This window comes from Mastigoproctus giganteus, chromosome 5 (assembly GCF_048544385.1).
Source record: "Mastigoproctus giganteus isolate SK-2022 chromosome 5, ASM4854438v1, whole genome shotgun sequence".
In the NCBI taxonomy this organism is placed as follows: domain Eukaryota; kingdom Metazoa; phylum Arthropoda; class Arachnida; order Uropygi; family Thelyphonidae; genus Mastigoproctus; species Mastigoproctus giganteus.
In genome coordinates, this window is record NC_143579.1 from 233,735,114 (window position 1) to 233,757,280 (window position 22,167).

The following is a 22,167-nucleotide window of genomic DNA, read 5'->3' on the forward strand; positions in this document are numbered from 1 at the left end:
GTGATCATGTTGAGATATCTGAGTGTCACTGAAGATAAGCATAGGAGAAGAAGAATCATTTTTAGTGAGATATAAGATGAGACTGAGTTTTGATTGAAATTAACTGAATTATCTTTGCCCCATTTGAGAATTACCTGGAGATCAGCATTTAAGGAATTGGTAGTGGATAATAGAGAAGTTGAAACTGTTTCTACAGGGCAAAAATTTCTCCAATTGTAAGTTGGAATGCAATGTGCTATCATAAGCAAAACTATGAATAGGATTTTCAGTCAATAGAAGGTCATTAATATACAAGAGGAAAAGATTGGGAGAAAGAACTGAACCTTGGGAATGCCATCATTAGTTGAAAAGTGAGAAGCAGAGAGCCATCTACCATCATTCACAATGAGCAGTCAGAGAGAGAGAGAGAGAGAACAGGATACCCAATTACAAAAAAACAGTCAGCAATCCATAAGATGAAAGCACTTATTTAGAAGACCTTTGTGCCAAACACAATCAAGTGCCTTTGAAATATCAAGAGCAAACTGCTTGAGTTTCACCAAACTATTCCATTGAGGGGTAAAATAAACCAGTATAACACCAGTGACAGAATCCATATTGGTGATCACTGATCATATGGAAATGTTCAAGATAGTTTAAGGGGTGGGCAGTTAATGGATTTTTCCATTAATTTAGAAAGGGCAGAAGTGCAGTGGGACAATAATTAGATGGGAAGAATTTGCTACACTCTTTAGGAACTGGCTGGATATGAGCAAATTTCCAAGCAGAAGGGAAAACACCAGTAGAATAAGAAAGTGTAAAGAGGCAACACAGAACAGGACTAAGCTCAGAAGCATACGTTTTGAGAGCAAGTGGAGAAATACCATCAGGATCTGGCACTTTGTTGGCATCAAGACTGTTCAAAATTCTTCTGACATCCTTTTGATGGAAGACGACAGGAGGCATTAAACTGAGAGTACTGAGAATGATAAGAAGTGGTTTACCAAGATGATCAATACAAGAGTTAGAAAAAAAGTAGGATACAGCAGATCAGCTTTATCTTTTGCTGAGATGGCAATAAATCCAAATGGCGAGGTCCAAAGGAAGAACTGGACAAACTTTTGAAGCAAACGGATGGATAAAATGGGAAGTATTTTTTTTCCGTTGCTTGCTTTAATAATAAGCTTGCTTTCTTGCAGCATATACTTCTACTAATGCTAACAGAACCATCAAGTTTTAACAGATGGCAGGAGTAGAGATGAGCAAAAGTTGCAACGAATAGTTTGGCAAGAGACCATAATGCTCAACTACTATTTGGACAAAAAGCAAGTTTTCTACGCTTAACCTGTTCAAAATTTTGAACAGATTAATAACAGAAATTTCGACAGATTAATAACTGCTTTACAATTGTTGCAAGCTTAAGTGTAGGCAGAAAAGGAAATGAGAGATTTGGATGCAAGCCAATTGAAATATGCAACATTCTTATCTTGAACAGCCTTAGCACATTTATGGGAAACTAAGGTTTAGATAAAGGATGAGATTTTAAGGTGGAGTGTGGAATAAAAAGGAATTCATCCCTACAAGAATAATTTTGCTGACACAATCTGAGCAAACATCAACATCAGAATATTTAAAAGAGTAATCCAACAATGGAAAAGAAGAATAGAAATCTCACGGTTCATCCCATTTTGCATTGTTGTCATGCCAAACAACATGAGGTTGAGATTGGCCACAAGAAAAAGTTTACCTGGAGAAGACACCATCACCAAGTTGTTGTTATTTGGTTTTTAGGAGCATTAGTAACTAAGGCCATATTGCTCCGGGGATATGCGGTGGTTATTTCCTGACCTTTCCGCATCCTCCATATTTGGTGGCTCACAGGCTCGAACCCCAGTCTAATCAAGAAGCTTGTGCTACGCACTGCTACTCCTGCCCACCTGGCTATGGAGGCACCTCACCAAGTTGTGATCTGAGGTGCCTAGAGGACCACTCCCCTCAACCGTGTACTAGGAAGGGTTGTTCATAAGAAAAAGATCAAGAGTGTTGGTTGTGTGGTTAGGATTGTCTGGTATTCTGGTAGGTAAATGGACAATCTATATACAGTCATTGGTAATTGCAAAAGCCTCAGAATTCTTGACTAACTGGATCCGTGTGACTAGAAAATGGAAACCAGCTGGAGTTGTGAACAGTAAAATCACCAAGGAAAATTACCTTGCAGTTAGGAAAGTTTGAGTGGAAAAAATCAAGTTTCAAAGAAAGGAAGTTCAAGAGTTCTGCGTGATTAGTAGAATTGGAAGATTGACAGAGCAAAGAGTTGAATTTGACAGAATGTGGAAGAGAGATTTTAAGCTAGAGAAGATCAAAAAGAGGAGATTCCAAGTTACTAAATCTCTGATAGGGAATATAAGAACAGACATATGCATATGTTCCACCTTTGAAGCAAAAGGAATCGTACAGCAAATAATTAGGGCAATTGATAAGCAGTAGTTGAATCAACCAATAACTGGGATTCAGTCAAAAAAGAAAGTGGGGACTGACAGACTAAGTTGAAATGGACAAGATTGGAAATGAGACCATGGATATTTTGTGAAATTAACAAGAAAGTGTTTGGGAGGTTTAGATCTTTTCACAGAAAAGTTTGTTCTATTAGAACTGTACCCTCAAAATTTAAGGAAGAGTGGATCTCACTATGATGCCCATCAAACCTCAAAAAACATCAATCATACTGCATGATGGAAGACATGAGTGGAGACTAAAATGGGTTTCACCACTTCAAGCCTCCAAAAAGCAAAATGGTACTGTCTGGTAACAGTACTAAGTGGTAGATGATCAGAAGAAGAATGATACAGAGAGGTGTCATTCTTCTGTGTGGTGTGGTCACCACACTTTGACCACTGCCTACATTGGTTCACATCTCCAGTATACTATGTGCAGTATTTCAGGACTTGCACATGGGGTTATGCCCAGGGTTACTCAAGTGTCATATGAATCAGTTCCATCAGAATTTTAGACTCCCAGTTAGCAAGTCCTGAATTTTCATACCTGCGAGAATGTCTGTGACAAGCCTAAAGAACCAAAAGTTTTCTCAAATGTTCCATACTTTTTTTTAATTACTATTTTTTTCTATTTAATTTTTACATGTATCATTTTTAAAGATATTGGGGTTGTGTAATAAATCTGGGTTTGTGAAACTGTTTGACTGCAAAAAAAAAAAAAAGAAAGAAAGAATTGAAATGCACGTGTGTATATAAATACAAATTTTAACACCTGCACAATCAACCTATTCAGGCACTGTTTCTGGATTTCATATGACTTCCAGAAATGCCAAATTACAGATTAATCATGTACATAATCAACTTGTGTACATATATATAAACCTTACAGCTGTTAAAGTTTATATACTGTATACGTATACAAATACATTCCTGTTTTCTGTAGCCCTATACAAAGGGTACTAGGAAAGTTTTGCAATATGACGCAACAATGAATCACAGGAAGCTGCTTGTTGCTGCATGTTGAGACATGTTCATACGTGCATAGTAGCTGCCGTGCCAAATCGATGGGCTCAGTTATTCATTAGTAGTGAGAGTGTAAAGTGCTTGCGATGGCATCGTGGTCACAAAATGAGATAAGGACAGTTTTGCGGTATAATTTCGTGCGTGGTTTAACCATAGACCAGTGCTTAGAAGAAATGACTCTTGCACTAGATGATGATTGTCCACATCGTACAACGATATTCAGGTGGTATAGAAAATTCCAAAGGGGAAATTTCACTCTGGAGGATTCTGAGAGGCCGGGAAGGCCACGAATGTCAGTTACGGAGGAAAACGTTACTGCTGTGAGGAAAATGCTTGACGAAAACAGGCGAGTGACCTAACAACAGATAGAGGATACTTTGGGCCTAAATGCACCAGCAATTCGTTCGATTCTGCAAGATCATTTGCACGTGAAGAAACTTTGTTCTCTCTGGGTGCCGCATCAACTGACTGAAGAGCAGATGACACGACGTGTGACTTGGTGCCGGGAGATGTTAAAAAAGTTTGATAAGGGACAATCTCGGTATGTGAACAACATCGTGACAGGTGACGAGACTTGGCTGTACTATTACGATCTGCCGACCAAGGCTCAAAACAAAGTTTGGGTCTTTGATGATGACGACACGCCCGTAATTGTCAGAAAATCCCGATCTGTAAAGAAGAAAATGATAGCTGTATTTTTCAAATCGAGTGGAATTGTGGAACGTGTCGTTTTGGACACGCAGAAGACAGTCACAGCTAAGTGGTATACTGAACAATGCCTGCCTAAAGTCATTGGATCTATGAAGAACCTGCGGCCAAAGTCAAGAATGGACACCTGGTACCTCCATCACGATAATGCTCCAGCTAACCGCGCCAAAGCCTGCACCGAATATTTGACCACGACAGGACTGAAACTTCTCGGGCACCCTCCCTACAGTCCAGACCTTGCTCCCTGCGACTTTGCACTGTTCCCGCATGTGAAAATGAAGCTAAAAGGGAGGCGGTTTTTCAGTGATGAGGACCTTCTACGGGCTTGGGACAACGAGTGTTCTTTACTCCCTAGTGAAACTTGGCAGAACTGGTTTAAAGATTGGTTTCGGAGGATGGAGAGGTGTATTGAATGTAGAGGAAATTACTTTGAAAAAATTAAATAAACAAAGCTGTATTGCAAAACTTTCCTAGTACCCTTTGTACTATACAATATAACCTAGTAATATAATAAATTTTAAGCAGATCTACATTTACATAATTCACTTGAAAGGTAAATTCAAATGAGTGTGCTTCATAACTGTGAGCACACTTAAAACTATTAAATGTATGTTAATATCACAAAATGTTGTAAAACACATCCACAAAGCATGAAATGTTCATAATTTACCTTTGACAGATCCCCTTGGCTTTTTGATAGATATTTTCTTCCTAAAACACTCATTTTACCACTTTCTTTTAAAACTGTGGAAGTGGAAAACTCAACCTTTGGGGATATTATTCCCTATAAGAATTACAGACATATTGAAGGGGGAAAAAATTATTACATACAACATATTAAAAGACAAAGGTTTTCTTATGCAATGTAGATCTACAGAGTTAACTCTATTAATATTTCAATACTATATTTTTAAATATTACAACAGTCATTTATGTAGCCAGGGGTTCCTTGAGGAGCATTACCAGGTTTTTATAATAAGTCTGCTCTGATAGGGAATATCAGAGCAGACATATGCATATGTTCCACCTTTGAAGCAAAAGGATATAAGAGTCTTTAACTACTTAGGATTTTAGGATTTCAACATTTAAAATACATTGACAATACAAATATATATGTATAAAAAACAATTTTTCCCTAAGTCAGTAAGGCAAAATATTTTCTAAACAGCAGAAAACATATATCCACTTTTGGGTTTAAAATAATTGTGACCTTTTTACTAAAATATTACTCTGAAATTAAAATAAACATATCTCCTTTCATTAGGTGTAGTTTGGCTTATGGCTCTAGAAAGAATACAGGTTAACTTCCAACTTTAGCTTCCATTAAAATTTCCAACCTTCATCATGTGATATATCTGCTATCAGTATTTGTGAATTAAGTTATAAAGAAAAAAGATTCTTGCTCACCTTCCTTCTTCAAGATAAAGTATGTGCGCATGTATGTGAAAATTCATCATATGTTTTTCTCAGAAATGGAACTTCATCTGTGCATCATCAGCTCTGAATGGAATTTCTTCAATTCTCCTTATTAAAATTTTGTGACCTGACTTGCCCTTTCTGCACAAAGTTATAGTTATTTCACAACACAAATTTTGAAAACTGCACTTTTAGCCAGCTACTAAAACCTTTCTTATCATTATCCACAAATTCTTGACTTGCAATTCAGCTGTTTCCAACAAGACAGCAAGAAAAATATTCTTTTCTCTAACAACCTACATAATCACTCCATATTACAATAAAAGTCACAGTACAAGACTATTCATCTTCTGTTAGCTGCTTAAAAATGTAGTTGCTATGAGAGCTCATCATGCTGTAAATAAGAGTGAAACTTCATCTGTGCATCATCAGCTCTGAATGAAATTTCTTCAATTCTCCTTATTAAAATTTTGTGGCCTGACTTAAAAGATAATTTTCTTACAGAAAATCATCTTTTAAATTAACAAATAAGTAACTTTTATGCTTGTCCCTCTTAACATATTACTAAATTTGCTCAACTTAGTAGTGTGTTAGCAAGTTTAGTTTACTGTGATGTCTGGCCTGTGGAGGTACAAAACTGCACTTCTAGAAATAAGTCCCTGCACCTCTACATTGATTACCTCTAGTCAAGAAAAAAAACACCTTTATAGAGAATTCCTCGAGTCTATGACAGGAATCAATTCCATCATACAATTTTTTTAAATGAATGGTAGTGCATCAAGAGTACGAATCAATCAACAATACTCAGCCCATTTAAAGCCTTAAACACTTAAATCAGGTCTCTTCGCACAAGCCTTTCATCAGTTGATGAAATAGGATGTTAAGACAACTTATTCCTGTACAACTCACTAGTACTCTTGTAAATACAATGTGCTTTGTTTTGTTGCCTTTGCTTTCTTCCTTCTAATTTCAGAGAATGGCATCATATTCTATACTTCCATCTCTTTTGTGTCCAGATGGAGAGTATACTGTGATGTTACTCAAAGATTAAGCTAATCAACTGATTATAACTTCAACTACTATACCAACATTCTTAGTAAATCTGAACCATATACTGCCAGAAAGAGATCAGTAAAAACTTGAACCATCCTGATAGCTGGAAGTTGAGGTCTCAATAGCATTCCTCCAGTTGTTTTAGGAACAATCAGAGGAATGCTATCATCATACTCTTATAGTTTTACCATTCTTATTTCAGAGATTTCTAAATAATAGAGAAATTCATACTGAGAAAACTAACACAGCTGAAACCATCTATGTGATTAATGACTGCCAATGTGAATTTCATCACACGTGCCAACAGAAATTACTACAAGCTAATTATTCCATTATTTACTGGAACCCTGAAATTCATTATAAAAGTATTATTACCATAGATACTCCCCTTCTGATATTCACCGCTTACAATCTTATTTCTGTGTTTCCAACTCAGTGTCTTGTATACAGTCTTAGTATCCTAATTTACCATAAAGATCATTTACGGTGTTCAAACTCCTTGCTTATTTATTAGCATTCCTTATTAGCTGTCAGGCAAGAGCCAATGGCCAAATACAAGGGGTGGACAAAATATGGAAACACCTGATAATAAACACTGAATATTATTTACAGCTAAATAAACACTGGTGTTTATTTAACTGTACATTTAACAAGATCACATTTGTGTCATCAAATAGATATATAACTCATATTTCTGCTCTGACATATGTATATAGACTTAAATAAATGTGTTCTACAGGGCGTGCAAATAATAGGAATAATGGAAAATGCAATGATAAAGAAGTAACAAAAATGTAGGCATATATGAAAAGGGAAATTCATAATAGTAGTTGTAAAATTCAAGGAATGACTATTATTATGATTCCAATAAAGAAAAAAAAAAAGAATATAATCAATGGTTAGAATTTCAGAATGATTAGCTTCATATTGCATGCAACAAACATGATGTTAAGGATAAGGAACAAGAAAGGGAGAGAAAGAATGGAGTATGGAGTAAATGATGACCGAAAAGGAATAAAAGGTTGGGGGGGATTAATACAAATAAAATAGTGCGGGGGGGATTAATACAAATGTTCATTCATTTTGTGGATTTGGAAATAGTTTAATGGAGGATATGAGAATTAATGAGAGAGAGAGAGAGAGAGAGAGAGAAAATACTGATTGGGAACTACATTTGGGTCAAAGGATTATGTTGAGAACAAGTGTGAATATGAGGAAAATGTAAATAGGTAGAAAGATGAGCCAAAGGATGTTGTTTCTCCTCAGCACTGTTCAATATATATGTGTGTGTGTAGAGGTAATAGTAAGGCAAGTGATGGAAGGAGAGACTGAGGAGGCAATAAACGTGGTAAAACTGATGACTCATTCCATAATAACACTACGGACAAAAGATTTGCAGATGATACGATACTGATATCTGATGCAGAAGAGGGGATTATAAATTTGTTTTGGGGAGACTTAGAGAAAACTGTGAACCATATGGAACAAACATAAATTTTGATAAGACTAAAGCTGTGGTGGAAAAGGTTGTAAAGGAAATAATTGTTAATATGGATGATAAAAGAATATTACAAGTGTATAAATGCAGATACTTTGGCAGTCTATGAAGAAGTGATATGAGGAGTAGTCAGAATTTTATAACTAGAATTTTGCTGGATAAGACAGCATATGAGAAGAAGCAAATTTTTACAGCGTTATTGCATAATGAGTTAAGGAAGACACTAGTTAAACTGCTATAGAGAATCGTCCTTTATGGGATTGAGATATGGGTATTAAAGAAGGAAGATATTAAAAGTGAAGCTTCTGAGATGTCAATGTGAATTTTGAGATGTTAAAATGAATAATACTAAGGAGGGTAGGAGACAAAAGAAGTATGATGCTAGCATATACAGTATTGGCAAAAAAAAAACTTACTTTCCATCCCCTCTAATAATTTATATAATTCTTCCTTAAATTTATTAAAACTAACCACTTCCACAACACCAAACAGAAGTCTGTCCCAATAATGAATTTCTTTCTAGTTGAAAACATATTTTCACATGTCTATCCTTTTTCAATTTAAGTTTGTCCCCTTATGTGTGTTATCTGAGAAAGACTAAGGATGCCAACAGCACGTAGTTTACTCAAACCATTTAAAGATAAAACACTTCAATCAGGTCTCTCCTCATAAGTGAGAAAGGAAGAATGTAGGAAGGATATAGAGCTGCTGGAATAAGTACAGAGAAGGGCAATGAGATTGGTGAGTAGAACAAAAGGTTGGTGTTACCAAGAAAGGCTTAAGTAAGGCCTCAAATGGATTGAGCAAGCGCAATGCTAATGGAATTCTTCCTCTTGCTCAGATTACTCACCTGAGGGGGCATAAATTCAAATTAAGGAAAGACAATTGCAGAATAGGTGTACGGAAATTTGCCTTTAGTCAGCGGGTGGTTGACAGTTGGGACAATTCCATCTGTCATAGTGGAGATCAGCAACTTAAATAAGTTCAAGGCAGAACTAGACAAACATTTAGAGTGAATGGACAGGTGAAATGGGAAGCAGGGGCTCGGCACACCCAAAGTTCTGAATACACACACACTCTCTCTGGAATTTTTTTTGGCTGGTGCAGCATAAGCCTCAGGCTTCCTTGCACCATATAGCTGATAATAATAAGAATAAGAAGAAAGAATAAGGGTTTTTTTTTTGGTTTTTTTTGGCTGATGCTATATAAGCTTGCTTTCTTGCATCATATGCTCTACTAATGCTAAGTGTCTAGATTCTAAACACTGCAATTTGCAGAACTGAAGTCCTTCTTAGTAAGATTCCCTTTTTGTTCCTTGACTAATTTTGTTGCTTTCTGCACCCATTTCAACAGATCTGCATCCTGAAAATGAGGCTTCCAGACCTGTATGCAGTACTTAAGATGAATCCTAACCACCTTATACAGAGGGAAAAACACCTTGTCTTTGCTGGAAAAATTCCTGTATATCATTACCAGAAATCCATCAACTTTTCTAGAAGCTTGTTTAGAGAACAAGCTTCTAATGCACTGCTCAGAGAACTTTGTCTTGGATTGTACAATTACCCCCAAGGTCACTGTTGTTCTCCACCACCTTGAGTGTAGCACCAACCACTGACATGTTATTGTAAGGATCTACTGCCCACATGCAGTACCTTTCATTTATCAATGTTAAACTTCAATTGCCACTTCTCAGCCCATCTGCCTAATTTTTTTAGTCCTTGTTGCAGAAGTATGCCTCAATTCTTGACATTAACCACCTTGCCAACTTTTGCACTATCTGCAAACTTGGGCAATAAGTTTGATATGCCTTCATCAGCATTACTAATAAATATGGAAAACAGTGAGTAGTCCAGAACCGAACCCCAAGAAGAGTAGTGCCCACTATAATCATCATAGTAGCTAATCAGATTGGTTAGACAAGATCTCCCCCGTAACAAATCTATGCTGTGACTGCAGCATAACTGCATTCCTAACTAGATGATCCTGCTATACCTCTTTAAACAGCAACTCCATTAATTTCCCATGAAAATAAGTCAAATTAAAAGGTCTGTAATTCCTCATCTTCACTCTTCGATCTCCCCTTTGTGAATAGGAGAGTTATTTGCACATGTTCAATCTAAAGGGGGGGCCATCTCCCTAAATCCAAGGATACTCTCATAATTATGGCCAAAGGGTTGCTCTTTTTATATTAAAAGCAGCAGCAAAAGAAGCTTCTTCTTTTAATGTAACTGGATAGATTGCATCAGCCCCGGGTGCCTTACTTACTTTTAGTATCAACAATTTATCTTCCACTTTCTTCTCAGTTCTCACAAAATTATTCACCCTCCCAGTTATAACTTGGTATACTTCTAGGATTCCCATTCCTAAAAACTTATTCATGCAAGAATAGTAAAGCTATAAGAAAAAAAAAGAAAAGAAAAATTGCACTGGACATGTACTGGGGGAAAAAGTTTATTCAGAGATGCTATTGAAGAGAAAGTCATAGGCAAGAGAACACGAAGGAAAATTGGAATGGTGGATGATTTTATAGGGCTGATGGGTAATGTGGGCTGAAAGAGAGGGAGAAATGGAGACATGATTGTGTCCTGGATGTCACAGACCTTAGAAGGAAAAGAGACATGATGATGATGTGTGGGCTTAAAGTACATTATTTGAAAGTAGAAGTAGACAGTTTATATATATATTTCAACATCTATAAAGATGCTTTTTCTCAGTAGTATGAAAACAGAATTCAGAGAATAACAGGTACATTAAACATTATAACATACAGAAATAAAAATACAAAGTTAGCCAAAATATAGTTGTGAAAGTTTAATTAAAATGAACAACATACCATATTTACCTCACACTGATTTTACTACTGATTTGTAGTAAAACAAAACTATAAGCTGCCAGTTCCATATCTTCTTAGTGATGTGGTCAATAATGGAGAACATGCCTATGCACACTTTTGTAACCATATTTTGCATAACTTTGTTCATCAATGATTTACACACTTGTTCTATGTTAAATATAATTTTAAAAAATAAAAAATTCCATAAGTAAAAGCTAAAACCTCAGTGTTTCCATTGCATATTAATACAATACCATTTATATTAAAAGAATAAACATGGCATCTAATGTACAGGATACCATACTTTGAACAATACCAGATTACATAACATAGGTTATAGCTGAACATCATACACAAAAATTAAATGGAACTATTATGATATTAGGATGAAAGTTTGAAAGAATACAATAATAAACATGGCATCTAATGTATGGGATACCATACTTTGAACAATACCAGATTAAGATGCCATACAACCAGTTGTTATTTTGGTTTATTTTTTTAGGAGCATTAGCAACTAAGGACATATTGCTCCGGGGAAAGGTCAGGGAATATACAGTGGTCTTTTTTCTTTTTCTTTTTTTTTTTTTGGGTAATTGTTGACACATCGGCTTCTGTGGCCATAATGCACCCCCCAAGGTTTTTTCAGTACTTTGATCCAAGCCCGAGGTGGGATTCGAACCCGCGACCTTTGGGTTGCCAGATAGGCACTTTACCCACCCGGCTAGCCCGGTCGGCTATGAGGTGGTCATTCCCTGACCTTTCCGCATCCTCTGTATTTGGTGGTGACGGGCTCGAACCCCGGTCTAATCAAGAAGCGTGTGCTACGCACTGCTGCTTCTGCCCACCTGGCTAGGGAGGAGCCACCCCCATACAACCTGGGCCGACGCAAGTGGGTAGGCAAGGTAAGTGTTGCTTACTGGTGGCAGCTCAGGAGGGAGCAAAAATTTTTTTGACCCATACAAGTCCGACCTCTGTTTAACAAACTTCTTAATAGCAAAATTTCCCATTTAGTGATTTTTTTTTTTTTAATTTCCTCTTAATAATTATATTTAATAAACATTGACTCAAATATATCATTATCAACTGATCGAGGTAATTGGCCAGAAAACCTGACAATGAAACAACGCAATTATTTGATTCAAAATTATCCTACTCAAATTAAAAATAGAGAATATCCTTCCGATTAAAGTCAAAGAAAATTTTCAGATGTTTGTTATGTGAAAATTCTGAAAAAAATGGAGAAAAATTTCAAAAGTTACTTTATTCTTTATCGTGAAATTCTGTATTTTGCTTTTGTTGCAAGATATTTGGCAACTGTAAAAACCAACTAAATAATCAATTTGGATTCAGTAATAGGAGAAATTTATCTGCTATTTTATGTAAGCGTGAAACAAGTGCAGTACATATTAAAAATCATTAAAAGTGGTTAGATCTGGCAGTCACTAAAGACAAACATTACAATCGACGCTAGAGAACAGCGATTATATGATATAGAAAAAAAGTATTGGTAATTGAAAGAATAATATATATGATACTATTTTTTGGAAAAAAAGGCAGAGTGTAGAATTTGGGGGATGTTCAAAAAATTTATATGAAAATAATAATGGTAACTTTTTAAAACTTACTGAAACAATTGCTAAATTTGATTCAGTTATGGCAGAACATATTCGCCGTATTATTATTCAGAAATCTGAACTGAAAAATACCAGCATTATTTGGGTGATCAAATACAAAATGAAATTATTGAAATAATTTCACAAAATATTATAGATAAAATACTAGAAATGACTAGATATTTTGCTATGATTTCGGATACGTCTGATGTAAGTCATGTTCAACAGATGGCTGTGATACATGATACTGTGATTTCTATTTAGAGACATAAGCACTACGAAAATTGAAATAAGTAGACATTTCCTTGGATTTTGTCCTGCATGTGATTCTACCAGACAGGGATTGTTTGAATATATATCAAATCTGCTTATTGAGTAAATCTAAATAATCAGAATTTACGTGGCCATGTCCATGTAAATTCTGAATGTATGTGGAAAACGCAAAGGTTTACAAAAAAAAAAAAAAAAAATTACTTGAAGTTAATCCTAGAGCATTTTTCATTCCATTTTCTGCTCACACCCTAAATCTTGTTGTAAACAACACCACTGAGACTTCCTTTGAAATAGTTGATTTTTTTCGGAATTTTTCAGGAATTATATGTTTTTTCTCATAATCAACCCAGCATTGGAACATACTTCAAAAATATATAACTAATTTAACACTTACACCTTTGTCTGACACCCAATGGGAAAGCAGAATAGAGGACAAAACTGCTGAGAAACCAAATAGAAGAAATTTACGATGCTTTACTTTAAATCATTGAAGACAAAAATAGATATGGATACAAGGAATCATGCTAAATCAATAGCCTTAAAAATAACATCTTATGTTTCTTTATTCAATTATAATTTGGCATGATATTTTAAATAAAATTAATCCAGTAAGTAAAAAAGGAATTTTGATATACCGAATGATTATAAAATAAGCTTCACTAATAAGTTTCCCAATTTGTAGAAGAAAAAAATTGGTTCAAATTTCTGCCACCAGGGTAGAAATTGGCACTGTAAACATGAGATGGAATACTTAACTTAGGATTAGATTTTACTATCAGAACTTAGAAATCAACAGATATTGTTCTATGTGCTTTCCTTCACTTTGAGATGACATTCTGAAAACTGCATGCGACACAGTTTCGCATAGCATCTCATTGAGGATGTTGCTACATGCTGTTAATGCTTGCTTTCAAATCGACAAGCATCTGCATGCCGCCACGGTAAACTCTGTCTTTCAGGTATCCCCATAGCCAGAAATCACAGGGATTGAGACCTGGTGATTGGGCTGGTCAGAACTGGGATCATTTCTGAATGTTGAACAGAGCAGTTCCTTCACTTGTCGACCAAGGTGAGAAGGGGCACCATCCTGCATGAATACTAAAGTCTCAAAGCATTGCCTTTCTTGCAGAGTGGGAATAATGTGATCTCACAGAAGAGAGTAGTACTGTGCACTAGTTACTTGTTCACCTTACGGGGTCATGAGGTGTAAACTCTTCAAAGAAAAATGGTCCAATTATAAACTCTGCACACACCATATGGTGTGAATCCACACTATACTGTAACATATGGACTTTGTAGTGGTCTTTCATGCACAGATGGATGAGAAGTTCCCCATATTCAGCAGTTTTGTGCTTTTATAGCCCATTGAAAAGTGACATGTGCCTCATCAGACCACAAGATCATTCGAGCCCATGTATTCTCAAGTTCCATACGAGCCAGAAATCGTACAGCAAAGTCTATTCATTGTTGCTGATCACAAGACTTTAGTTCTTGCACTACGTGAATCTTGTACAGAAACTGATGTAAAATTATTCTAAGCACTTTACATACAGTATACCAAGGAAGGTTCAAGTCTCTTGACACACCTCTGACAAGCACTACTAACTGGTATTGTTTCGCATTGTGACCATTGCAACCGACACATCATTGACTACCTCCGTTCCGATACATGGTCGTCCCCTGCCTGGAATTACGCTTAACTCCCTGGTCGGTCACTTCAAATTTCTTTATTAGTTTTTGAAGCCCCACTGACAAGATCAAAGGTCCTTTACACAAACCTTTTAAGTTTCCGATATTGACATAGTTCTGCATTAGCATTACTATTATTCTGATAGAACAGTTTCACTAAATGAGCACGTTCCTTTTTTGTAAGAGCCATAATGGTTATTGACAGTGGCGTTAGCCTTTCTGCTTTTATCTAACAGGATGTTATTTGCATAAGCAGTGTGTCTTAAAGTAAATGACAACTTTTACATATGTGCAGCGCTGTTTTCCCCTGGTGGCGGAAATTTGAACTAATTTTTTTTCTTCTACAAATCACTTCCCCATACTCTAAATGACATATCCCCCCGATTTTCACAGTGTTAACTCTAGTCCTAGTTTTGACACTAGGATCTCCTGAATAGGGAAACCTATTTTACATAGCCACTCAGTACATGAAGCTTTTGAATGTCTACAAAATATTATGGAATATTTTAAAGAAAATAGAACAGAGGAAGCATTCCAAAAAATTCTCGATTCTGCTAATATAATATGGCTACTATCATTGGCATCAATGCCAAACAAAATTTCAACATTAATTTTTTATTTCAAATTATGAACAAAACAATTTTCTCGTTAACTGAAAGGTTTACAAATATGAAAGAACATATAGAAATATTTACATATTAAATTAAGTGACACCGATTGTAATGAGTCTGATATGACTGGGTTAGCATTATTTGAATAATTAGATTGAAATTTATATTAAAGACAATATTACTTTATTTGAAGTATTATAATATATTTTTAAAAACGATTTTACAGATACTTTTCCAAATGTAGCAATTGCATTAAGAATTTTTCTAACTTTACCAGTTTGAGTTGCCTCAGGTGAACAGAGTTTTTAAAAATTAAAATTAATCAAAAATTATTTACGATCAACAATGTGTCAGCAACAAATCTCTAATTTGGCAATAATTTCAATAGAAAATTATCTTTTGGAACAAATAAACAAAAATGAAATAATTAATAAATTTGCATTTCTTAAAGCAAGAAAACATAAATTTGTATAATTTTTTTTAACATTATAATTTTCCATGTATTTTATTGTTGTGATAGAGTTCAATTACTGTGATTTAGAATTTAAAGTTTATTTCCAAAATTTCAAAATGATTTTGTTATTTTTGTTTGTTGTTTCATTATATTATATGTGAGATGTGTTGTAATTCTTTTCTTTTTAAATAAATCAGTAATAATTATTTATGCCTTATTTTATTTTTTAATCTAAATATTTCGGGGTGGCAAATTTGATTTCACTTGCTGGCAGCATATAGGGTTGCAGCAGCCCTGCATACAACATAGGTTGCAACTGAACATATGTATATAAAATTACAAATTGTATATAAAATTTGTAAAAACTATTATATTAGGATAAAAGTTTTCCTTGTATTATTATCAAAAATTACAAAATTATAATAAAAAAATTTATAAATTCCAAGGAATTCCCATCCCCAAGAAAATAAACCATAAACAATATTTCCTTGTGCTTTTAAATATGACTTGAATAGTCCTCAATATCCGTTTTATTTAAAAAAAAATTATTTTCGATGCAAAACAAGTATGAATCATTAACAAACACAAAGTTATGCAAAATATGGTTGTGAAAGTTAAATTAAAATGAATAATCTTGCTTAAGCATTGATATATATCACATTTTCAACCTTATATACAAGGGGTGGCAAAAAAAAAGTCCAGAAAAGAGAGTATAAAAGACATAGGTACAAAATCTTTGTTTTTTTCTATGTATTCATCCTGAAGTTCAATACATGTATTGTATTTAATCTGCAAAGAATTTGATCCTTCAAAAAAAATAAAAATAACTTCAGATTGGGCATGGAACCAAACTTCCACATCTGCTTTTTCTTCACTGTCTTAAAAATGAGTTCCGCAAAGATGAGACTTGAGGTGTCTGAAAAAAATAGTAACTTGAGGCTAGATCTAGGATGTATGGGGTATGGTTTAATTGTTCAAACCCACATTAATGAATTTTAGCCTGTACAACCTAGGCTTTGCGAACAGGTGCATTGTTATGGAGAAGCATAACACAGTGATCCAATTTTCCTTGTCTTCCCCCCCCCACCCCCAAATTTCAGCTTTTAGCTTTGGATAAGACCAGCATAATATTTTCTTGCTATTGTGGTTTTAGGTACAAGGTAATCAATTAACAACAATCTTTTTTTTTTTTTCTGAGACAAATGAGACTAACACTTTTTCAGCTGATGGTTTGTTTGAAACTTTTCTGGGGTTGGAGTTCCCTTGTGCTTCCACTGCATGCTTTCTAATTTGGATTCAGGTGACTAGTGATGAAACTTAGTTATATAAAAATGTAGCCAAGTTTCATTACCAGTCACCAAATGGGATAAAAATCTATCTGGATTAGCAAGAATTAATTTTGAATTCTCCTCTGATGACTCTACCCTCTGATGTTTGTCATGAGCTGAAAGGTTTCTGGAACCCTTTTGCACAAACTTTGTACATTCCCAAATGCCTATGTCTTATTGTTAAAATAAATAAATTTTTGTTTATACTCCAGCATGACAACCAAGTCAGTAGAGTTTATAATAAATCATCAATACAAATTTTTATCGTATTTAGTAGTCACGGGCTTGAATCCCGGTCCACTCAAGGAACGTGTGCTATGCACTCTTGCCCCTGACCACTCGGCTACGGCAATCCATAGGAAACATTAAGTACTTTTTTCAAGCTCAAACACTAATTCTTCTCTTCTCTAAAACTTTTCTTCAATAATGGCAATTGTTTCAAATGGCCAACAAACCTTGAATCATCCTGAATTGACTCCCACATCTTTTGAACTATGCTGGGCCATCTTATAACAGCAGCATAACTGGGTGATACTTCCCCAAAAACTTTAGTCATTCTTTTGTGGATTTCTTTAGCATATCTGTCCACTTTGGTTAAAAATTTGATTACTGAATTATGCTTTATTTTCTGGCTATTTATTCTTCTTTCACCTAAGTGAAATAAATTAAAAATTTTAGAAACTACATTAGACAGTGACATACAATTATGTTATTTCATAAGACATTAAATTACCAAAATAGCTTATTCTATAATTTATTAATAAATTTTATATATCCTGTTCTCAAAATTTTATGAGGACTCCTTGTGTGTGTCTGTTAATCATTCATTATATTGCAAGAGTGATATATAATAACACAATTCTTAAAAAAGGTTTGTAGCAAGCCAGCATATGCTTGATCCAGTGTTTAAACTACAATGAGGACACGATGGCCTACTGCAAGGCAGTAACACCCACAGTGCCCTAGAAACAATATCACTAGAGTAAAAGTTGTCTGGATCTATGAATAAAATATGAATAATTAAAAAAAAAACTAAATGATTATACTTACTGGAAAATCACGAGCTTTTTCCATCAACAGCTCACGATCACTGTCACAGTATGGAGGTCGAGATATTGGGTGAGGAAAAAGAAACTCTCTGACATTGCTCAAATATGAGGCCAATATAGTTTCAGTCCATACATGATGTGATACTGATAACTGAATTAGCTCAATATAAACCTCTTCACCTGAAATTTGAAATTCATTTCTTAACATACGGGAAACTATTTCAATTACACACACATATCCCACACTTGTTTGCATGGTGTTATAAATCAGTAAACCTATACAATCAGCACATATTGACAGCAATGGGAAAAGGAGGATTACAATTGCAGTATGATGTAAAATACAGAAACATAAATGTTAAACAACAGAAAGAGAAAAAATTTCTAATGCAAGTTATAGATACATACATCAATTTCAGCTTTTAACTGAAATTGATGTATGTATGCCAGAGGGAAACTCCATTCCCTCTGGCATGAGGCTGGTGTAACATTCTCCTGTTATTGTGGTTTTAGGTGCAACATAATCAATTAACAACAATCCTTTTGTATCCCAGATAATTGAAGCCAATACTTTTCCAGCTGATGGTTGGGTTCAAAACTTTTTGGGGTTGCAGATGACTCATGCTTCCACTGCATGCTTTCTAATCTGGCTTCAGTTGACTGGCAATCAAATTTAGTTAAATAAAAATGTAGCCAAGTTTCATCACCAGTCACCAAATGGGATAAAAATCTATCTGGATTAGCAAGAATTAATTTTAAAATTCTCTTCTGATGACTCCGCCCGCTGGTGTTTTCCATGAATGGAAAGGTTTCTGGGCACCTCTGTAGCCAGGTGGGAAGGAGCAGCAGTGGGTAGCACATGCTTCTTGATTAAACCAGGGTTCGAGCCCATCACCACCAAATACGGAGGATGCGGAAAGGTCAGGGAATGACAACCGCATATTCCCGGAGCAATATGGCCTTAGTTGCTAATGCTCCTAAAAAAAAAAAAAAAAAAACCAAAACCAAACCAAAGAAAGGTTTCTGGGAATCTATCTTACACAAACTTTGTATCCCAAATGCTCATTCCTTGTTGTTAAAATGGGAAACAAGTACTTTTTCTAGTTCAGACACTTTACCACTGATTTGTTTGTTTAGGTTAGGTTATGCTCATTCTCTCCCTTTCCCCTCTCTCAATGCTCTGAGACGTAGCAGGCATACTAGTACTTGTCAAAGGATAGTCAACATGGAAAGAGGTTACAGCAACGAAGAGTATGCGGACGTGCACTTCATGTATGGTAAGGCCAACGGCAGTGCACTGGAGGCTGCACATTTGTACCAAGAAGCATTTCCCCGCCAAATGCAGCTCAAACGGGTGCACATTCATCAGGGAACATCAATGCCTTAGAGAACATGGGCACTTTGCACATGGAGTATGAGCAGGTAGGCCCAGAAGCATAACACCTGGTGTTGAGGAAAAAGTGTGTTAGAAAGAATAGAACAAAACACAGTTTTTTTGTTTGGTTTTTAGGAGCATTAGCAACTAAGGCCATATTGCTCTGGGGATATACGGTGGTCATTCCCTGACCTTTCCGCATCCTCCGTATTTGGTGGTCACGGGCTCAAACCCCGGTCTAATCAAGAAGCATGTGCTATGCACTGCTGCTCCTGCCCACCTGGCTATGGAGGTGCCAACACAAAATACAGGAATTTCAACAAGGAGGGTTGCTCTGCAAGAGCATGTACTGAGTCAAAGCAGTGTGTGGCAAATTTTACATCGCCAATTACTATACCCCTACCATAGCCAGCATGTACAAGGTCTCAGCAATACAGACTACCCTCCCAAAGTGAACTTCTGCCAGTGGATGCAACAACAGTGTGTCCTGAACCTCCAATTTTTAAACAACATTTTGTTCACTGACGAAGCTGAGTTTACTCATGATGGTATTTTTAATTTTCATAACTGTCACATTTGGTTCGACGAAAATCCTAATGTAATTCATGAGTCATGACATCAGCAACATTTCTCATTGAATGTTTGGGCAGGCCTTCTAGGAGACTGTCTAATTGGACCACACTTTCTGCCAAACAGGCTAACACGAGAGCTGTACCTTCAGTTCCTGCAGAATGTTCTTCCAGACCTCCTTGATGATGATAATGTTCCACTTCAGCAATGCCAGAACATGTAGTTTATGCATGGTGGTGCACCATTACATTTTGCTCAACTTGTGACTCAGTATCTAACTAGAAGGTATGGTCAACGGTGGATAGGTAGAGGTGGGCCTGTAATGTGGCCTCCCAGATCACCAGACTTAAATCCTATAGATTTTTGTATCTGGGGTCATGTAAAAAGCTTAGTGTACACTTCTGACATTAACACAGTTGAGGAATTGCAGCATCGGGTTGAAGGAGCCTTTCAGCAAATCAGAAATGACCCAGGAATGCCTGAGAGGATTCACAACTCAATGCAGAGAAGACTACAAAGCTGTGTACAGATGCAAGGACAGCATTTTGAACACCTTTTGTAACATCCTGTAACATGTAACATCTATAAAATTCTGTAGTGTTGAAACCAAAAATTAAAAATGTATTATCTTATGTTTAATAAAACCACCCTTAGCAAAGGATGCACAGCTTTTTGCTAAACTAATGCTCCCATAGCCAGTGACGGTTCTTAACAGAAAATGTGCATTATCTCAAAACGGTTCAATTGGGCCGATGTTCACTGGGACTTTTTTGCTTATTTTAGTTTGTACTCTTCACCTTTAAATTATTGACCATCATTTTTAAAACACCCTGTATATAACAGTATATTTTTAAAAAAATGTTTCAATTATTTTTTCAAGTACAGTTTTGATAAAAATAATTACAATATTTAATGAAAATGTAGGGTAATAACAGAGTTGTACTAAATCATACAAGGATATGTGCAGTATTATCACGAGATGACTAAATAAAATTAGACACTTTTTACATGATAGCATTGCTATATATACAGAAATTTTTTTATTTTTCATTGTTTCTTAACATGGGTAACAGTAGTTATAATAATGCTGTCATGTGGTAAAAGGTCTAATTTTAATTTATCTCATCTCACAACAATACAATACTATATGTACATCTTGTTTAATCATATATATGTCTTTGTATGATTTAATGCAGTTGATATAAAAATTAATCTGTTCATGTGTGTTTTGTGAAATCTTTTCTTGTCCCACCCCCACCTCTCCTTTCATTTTGACATTCTTTAATGCAGTTAAGTACACTAACTAGGTCTCCCTGAATCCATAAAGGTCCCTTAATAACAGTAGCAAAGACTTTTGCTCAAATGAATTCCATCTCTACAAAACAGATTCTACCTTATTAAATAGAAGAAATGCCACGGGCCATGCTGATAAAAATTTTCCTCCAAGCCTATATCCTTTTCTTCCTCCTCTACACCAGATATCTTCAGAAGAAGGTCTCGTGAGCTCGAACCTCTTCAGATTCCTTTTTTCCAGTTATCAACACCATTTATTAGAGTGGCTAGTTATAAAGTCCACAGAAAAACAGTTTCCCTTTTAACCAACAAGCTTTGGTACAAGGGGATGTCTTGAAAGTAGGCTTTTGTGGTGATCAGATATGACAATGGTACGGGTACTAAGTTAGCAGCATGGAAGTTCTCATTAAACCCAGTAGTCGTTTTCTGCAATCACATAAAAAGTAGAGCATATATACAGTAATTTGTGTATGTTAAAACAAATATTTTACTGAATTGCAGAAAAACTTGGGGGGGGGAGAAAGCGGCCAAGAGATATTGGAGCTTATCCAGATCCAGCAAGTATGCAGACTGAATACTTTAAGTGAGATATCAGTATTCAGGCAGTTGAGGCACCTCAAGTGTATCAAGATAAAAGTCAAGGAAGAACACTGAAGTGGCAGACCAAGCATAACTTTTGTGGTAAGACACGGGCCCTCTCATTATTCTGGAAAGCTTGTCTCCAAAACAGTTATCTGAATATCCTTAAAATGTACCTCAACAGCAATGGCTGTTCAAAAACAATGCCACAAACCCACAGAGTGAAAAATCTGCAGAAATGGTATGCAATACATTTCAGCAACATGTAGCATCTACAATGGTCTGCACAACTGCAGTATGTTAAACCCATCAAAACTCTAGGAAT

At 35.6% G+C, this 22,167-nt stretch overlaps 1 protein-coding gene across 1 annotated transcript in view; it reads right to left on the minus strand.

Annotated features, from left to right (window-relative positions):
• LOC150086286 (spermatogenesis associated 6-like protein) overlaps positions 1 to 22,167 on the minus strand; it is a 168,659-nt gene that overhangs the window by 87,856 nt on the left and 58,636 nt on the right. The window contains exons 5-6 of the mRNA XM_090374849.1: positions 18,027 to 18,205; positions 4,876 to 4,989 (exon numbers count right to left, since the gene is read on the minus strand). Of these exons, the coding sequence (XP_090230975.1) occupies positions 4,876 to 4,989; positions 18,027 to 18,205 (293 nt within the window). The remainder of the gene's footprint in view (positions 1 to 4,875; positions 4,990 to 18,026; positions 18,206 to 22,167) is intronic.